The following is a 6361-nucleotide window of genomic DNA, read 5'->3' on the forward strand; positions in this document are numbered from 1 at the left end:
GTAGACCAGGCTGGCCTCAAACTCAGAAATCCACCTGCCTCTGCCTCCCAAGTGCTGGGATTAAAGTTCGCCACCACCACCCGGCTCTTCTTTTATTTTTTAAAAGACAGGATTTCCCTGTGTAGTCCTGTCCTGGAACTGGCTCTGTAGACCAGACTAGCCTCAGACTCAGAGATCTGCTTGCCTCTGATATGCGAGGACCCTGTCCTCTGTGGGTGGTACCACCTCTGGGCAAGTGGTCCCTAAGTTCTGAGCATGCCATATGCATCAAGCTCCGGTAAGCAGCACTCGCCTCAGGCCTCTGAGTCAGCTCTTGCCTCCAGGTTATTCCCACCTCCCCATTTTGAGTTCCCACCTTGGCTTCTCTCAGTAGACTGTGACTCTGGTTATGGAAGCCAAAGACACCCTTTCCTCCCCAAGTTGCTTTTGGTCATGTAACCCCAGTTACAACAGCAGTATCCCTAGGAGAAACGAGGGAAAGGAATAAGGGGACTAGTATTAAATAGAAACTAGAGAATGACAATGTTGAAGACATTGGAAGAACTTCTAATTTTCAAATAAATATAATAATTGAAAGATAGTGCTTTTTGTAGTTGTTAGCAGTGTATTGGAATATGGAGAAGTAATACTTTGAAACAGTTTTTCTGTTGTTAACTTCTTACTTGCTATAGATGACAACTTTGTAGCCATGAGAGTTTCCTTAAGAACAGAGCCCTATAAGTCATCTACATAACACCACATACTGTTTATTGTTTGGTTGGATGCTTGGATATTTAATAACTAGAACAAAGAACACTGTTACAGTAAGTAAAGGTACACCTTGGATCCCCTCAGCTTGAAGACTCTTATGTCCAGCAGCATTTGGCTGCTCCACCAGCATCTCTCTGAGTAACAATAAGTGTTTTTCCCAGTGTTGCTGTTAGATGAAGAGAAAATGTCTTTCTTTTTTGGTTTCTTCGGTCTGTTTTCCTTTTGTTCTTGTTGCTGTCTGTTAAATTCAGGTGTACTTAGATCTCTAGCAAAATAGCCCCAGGGCTCTTCCTCTTGTGCCCAAGTGTCTGCTCCCCTTGCAGCAATGTGATGCTCTTTAGAGCTGGGCGGGGCAGTTACAATACAGGGAACATGAAGGGGAAAAACCCTTTTCTCTCCTTACACTTTGAGGTTCTTCTAATTAAGGGTTTGTTGTTAATTCTTGGGGGGAAAAACTAATGCATATATAGCATAAAATATATATAAGAAGCTATTATTACTCTTGGAACTTTGCCCATTTCCTATTGAAGAGCAGGAATGAACTTTGAATTGTTACTTTTAAAAGGACATGGGTATATTTATTTTCTCCTCTTGTTTTGTTTTGGTTTTAGTTTGTTCTTTGTTTGTTTGTTTGCCTGCTTTTTCAAGACTGGATTTCTCTTTGTAGCCCTAGCAGTCTTGGAACTCAGTCTATCCACCAGGTGGCCTCAAACACAGAGATCTACCTGCCTCTGCATCCCCAGTGTGTTAAGATTAACAATGTGTGGCACTACACCTGGCTTAATTGGCTTTGTATATACAGTTGCTTGGCTCTTTGTGTGCATTTTTACTTATGTAACTATACAATATACAGGATGTAAAACAGTTCTGTCACCCTATAGCTTTTGCTCTACTGTGTTAATGGTGTGTCTTTATAATGCATTCTTAATTTTTAAATAGTTTTTTTCCACTCAAAGTTATGCTTTCAAATCCTGTGCGTTTAAAACAAAACTCTCCCATGATATCTGAATTGCAGGTGATTTTGCAGTTCTTCTAAAAGCAGGCATGACCGTAAAGCAAGCAATTGTGTACAATCTGCTCTCTGCCATGATGGCTTACATAGGAATGCTCATAGGCACAGCTGTTGGTCAGTATGCCAACAACATCACCCTCTGGATCTTCGCAATCACGGCAGGCATGTTCCTCTATGTGGCCTTGGTGGATATGGTAAGATGCTCTAGATAACTTTTCTTTCTGTTATATTAAACTTGCAAATAGGACACAGCCTTCAGAAATGAAAGACATACTTGGAAGTGGTTGGAAACTGCAGTGTATTTTTAAAGAATATGACCAATTTTAAAGACTGTGACATCTAAATGATAACTCGGAAAAGCATTTACCTTAGCATTTCTTGGAGATGCTGAAAATTTCTAACCAACTATGTCACAGCTCAACAAATAGTAGGATTTAGAGATACAATTACAGAATAATTAGACTCATTGCTTTATTGCCAAGAAGAAAGGAGACCTCTTATGTGCACTCTATTCTAGTCTTTAAGGTTATGAACAACAGCAGTTGTTCATCTCCATTTTACACCAGTACTTCACATGTTAGACAGTGTTTCTGTGGGGTTATCAGTTTCTGTAGGTTTCATTTTTACATTTTAAATAGATGATACTTTCACCTTTCTGCCTGACAAAACTTTCAGTTCCAAGAACAGCATCCCTAAGTTCCTACATTGGCCCGCCAGGCTTCTGCCATCCTGTGGACTCCATGTGCAGTCCTTTCCTCTGTGTCATGGGTCACCTTTCCTGAGGGGAGAAACTCCTGCTTCTTGCAGACCCTTTGTGCTTCGCTTCCTCGTTTCTTAAGCACATCTGCACTCCTACGGTGTGAACCTACTAACTCTTGTGGTGCTTCCTGTCCTTGGCACTGGATCTTGATCTATTGATAGCACACCAGCTATTTGACTTTATTTCTCAAGTTTAGTGCCTCTCCCATAAGGAGATGGCTCTAGGAGAACAGACATTATTGTCATCATTATTATATCTGCCACTGGAAATGCGGTTCACAGCCACGCCCAATGAAGGTAGTCTATTCCTTATGATAGGAAGCTAGTGATCGGAAGAAAGATTTAGCATTAAGAATTTATGGGGGTTAATCTTAGTTAAAACTAACATTTTTCTTTATTTTTTGATAATTTTATGCAATATATTATGAATTCCTTTCCCAGCTCCTCCTAGCCCCTTCTTTGGCTTAGGTCAGAGTTGTACACTATATTTGGAACTGCAAAAAAAGCTGACTGAAAAGAGAATTAGGGAAATTGTTTTGTTTTGTTTTAATAATAGGAAATCTGGGCTTGGTTTTAAAGACTATGGAAATGTTTATTGGGAACAAGAGGAACAGGTAGATGAGGTCCTTACTCCAATGGTAACAATCCCTCTGACTGTTAGTTCTACTCTGGGGATTGTGCTGTGATATAACTCGAGACAGTCATCTGTTCAGTAAGCAAACTAACAGGAACAAGCCTGCTCTTTGCAAAGGATAACGTTGTATCAGAGACACTATGATGTTGACGCAGAAGGAAACAAGCCCCCTGGATATATGTTCTAGCATATTATTAACACAAAATGACACTTTTTCTGATTAGCAGAAACTGAATTATTTAAGAATAATATTCAGGGCCAGTGAGAACTCAGCAGATACAAGCACTTGCCACCAAGCCTGGTGAACTGAGCTTCTGAGTTCTCAGGTGGAGGGAAAGACCCAGCCACTTACTGCAAGTTGTCCTCTGATCTCCACAAGTGCTCCTCTGTATCATGCGTACACACAATTACTCTCATACAAAATAAGTAAATTAAATGTAACTTAAACATCTTAAAGTGATAATATACACACTGTCAGGTACAGTATGATGCCATTTGTGAACCGTAGAAAACCCTGGCAGGGCTACAGAAGTAGACAACATGACCACATTTTTATTTTATCTACACTGCCTTGACTATAAGAAAGAATACTTACCCAAAGCCATTAGAAGGCATTCAGGTAGGCATTGGCAATACATAGACACTTTACTTGAGGAAATGCCTGTGTGTGGGAACTTCGGGCAGTGCTATTTAGCAACTACTATGGAAATTATTCTCTCTCTCTCTTTCCTTCTTTGTATGTATGCATGTGTGCATGTGTATGTTACAGATGGTCATACCAAACAAAGGTCCTTAGGAATACCAGTCAGGCTGTACCCCAGAGCCCCATCTCTGTGAATAGTCATAAGTGCTGTGCGCCAGGAGATCAGCTCTTTGCCCAGTTATGACCGTTGAGGTGACACTCAGGTAAAACTTGTGAATGGCAGAGACCCAGCGTTGTCCAGTCTTGCTGCCAACCGAAATCCAGAGAGCGTGTCTATGAAACATTCTGTATGTTGTTTGTGCTTCAATATTAAAGGAAGTCAGAAGGAAAAGTTTCTGTAACAGTAAAACCTTAAGGAAAGGAAGAAAAACACCGTAATAAAAGTAGGCTAGCTGGGCAGTGGTGGTGCATGCCTTTAATCCCAGCACTTGGGAGGCAGAGGCAGGTGGATTTCTGAGTTTGAGGCCAGCCTGGTCTACAGAGTGAGTTCTAGGAAAGCCAGGGCTACACAGAGAAACCCTGTCTTGAAAAACCATAAGTAAATAAATAAATAAATAAATAAATAAATAAATAAATAAAAGTAGGCGCAGTAGAACTGGATGTCGGACGTTGCCAGTCTGTGAACCTTCCAGATTTTCAGTCTTTCTTAAGATGTGTTTCTCCTTTCAGCTTCCAGAAATGCTGCATGGAGATGGTGACCATGAGGAGCATGGCTTCTGTCCAGTTGGGCAGTTCATTCTTCAGAATTTAGGACTGCTGTTTGGATTCGCCATCATGCTGGTTATCGCCCTCTATGAAGACAAAATTGTGTTTGACATCCAGTTCTGACCATTCCCGGTTTCTTTGTTGATTGCGAGAATGTTCGTGCAGCTTGCCTCTGTTCCTTGTACTGTATGCACATCGCTCAGAGAATCCAGTGGCCTGCACTATTCACAGGTTCTGTAGATTTGAGCCTAACCACGAAAGACTGGTGCTCAGTACTGTTTTCTCTGCATGGATGGGTCTTTTAAAAGCTTGTGATAAAGTCAGAACATGGGACTCCATGTACCAATATTGATAGAAGTTTAAGAGAATCATATAAAACACTAGTCTTTTTATTAGTAGAAACTTCTGTGGCTATGCAGAAATAGAAATTAAACCAAAAAAATCATTTAAACTTTAAAAATATTTTAAATGGACTTTGAGCAGACATTTTTGCGTGTGTGCTATGAATGAATTTTAGTGCCCTCTATTCAGCTACATATATACATATGGAATTACTAGGGATCAACTTGACACAACTTTGAAACTGTATAAAGTTGACTTTAGGAACTAGAGGGAAGCCCAGGCTGCACTAGAGTATGGATTTAGCATTGGGGAAAGAAAGCCCTTATTCTTGAATCTAGAGTTACTATTTTTGTATATATTTGCATAGTGTTCAAACTTGCAGCCTAAACTACTGAAATTTGTGATTGTATGTTTGTGTGAACTTCAGTTTAATGAAAGACTCATAATGGTTCTTTGCATACTATACTTGGTGTTGGGTTTTCTTTTTAACTTTGTTTTTATGGGGGGTGGGATGAGTCAGAGCATGTAGTCAGATACCTGTTTCTTAACATTACTACTCTAGAAAAATATCAAAGAAGTGGTATTCCATTTCCCTAGTACTAACTAGGTTAATTGGAAATTTTAAGTTCTGGGTGTTCATGTTACTTTACCAGTTTGGCATTGGAACTCCGAGCACATGCTGTGGCTGGTAGTAAAATCCAAGTTTGCCATGCCTATAGTCTGTATATAAAATGTCGGCTAAATGGTTACTGCACTGGTACCATAGCTACTTTGGTACCAAGTATATGACTAAGCCAAAATCACTTTATCATTTTGTGCCAAGATACACTGCTGGTGCCTGATATGGAATGGTCTGTGTTTGGGTGCCTGCTCTTACACCACTGGTGCAGTGATGTGTGAGAAGTCTAAGTCATGTTTTGTCGAATCGTGACTCATAACTTGTAGACTAGTCATGTGCATATAGTTGTTTACATCCCATGCCACTCACCCTTCACTTTATGCAGGCCAATGTCTGAACCGCGTGCAGCTAGCTCTATCTTTTTTTAACTGCTTGGCAGCCAGGATACTCCTTGGGAAAAAACACCTAAGAGCCAAACCCTGTCCATTCCATTTAAAATATTTTTGCTCAGTCCCTTTTCCCGTTCTTTTCATCTTACTCTGATTTTTCTTTTAAGGCAAAAACAAAAATTTGAAAGCAGCACATGCATCCAGGTGTTAGAGGATAATCTCCAGTATTTCTTTGTTATGTTTTAAGCAAGGGTTATTCAGTCTTACAACAGTTGTCTCTTTCTGAGCTCTCCTTGCAGTAAGTGGTCTTGTACACACGTCTTCCGCACCGGGCATGCCTATGACAGTCCTTACTTTACTTCATTGCTAGAAGATGCTGGTGCACTCAGTGCTGTCAACTTCAAGTGAGTCGGATATTTTGCTTTCAAAACCAAGATACACTTACGCT

General features: G+C 40.3%; 1 protein-coding gene across 24 annotated transcripts in view; it reads left to right on the plus strand.

Annotated features, from left to right (window-relative positions):
• Positions 1-6079, plus strand: part of Slc39a10 (solute carrier family 39 member 10) — a 116539-nt gene extending 110460 nt beyond the window's left edge. For 19 of the 24 annotated variants that reach the window (XM_031367466.1, XM_031367472.1, XM_031367462.1 and 16 more), the window contains 2 exons: positions 1766-1956; positions 4528-6074. In XM_031367466.1, the coding sequence (XP_031223326.1) occupies positions 1766-1956; positions 4528-4686 (350 nt within the window). In that variant the 3' untranslated portion in view covers positions 4687-6074. Of the gene's footprint in view, positions 1-1765; positions 1957-4527 lie in introns of all 24 variants that reach the window. The other 5 variants (XM_031367475.1, XM_031367476.1, XM_031367470.1 and 2 more) reach the window with 2 other exon arrangements.
• The last annotated feature ends 282 nt before the right edge of the window (positions 6080-6361 follow it).

Source organism: Mastomys coucha, unplaced genomic scaffold (assembly GCF_008632895.1).
Source record: "Mastomys coucha isolate ucsf_1 unplaced genomic scaffold, UCSF_Mcou_1 pScaffold14, whole genome shotgun sequence".
In the NCBI taxonomy this organism is placed as follows: Eukaryota; Metazoa; Chordata; class Mammalia; order Rodentia; family Muridae; genus Mastomys; species Mastomys coucha.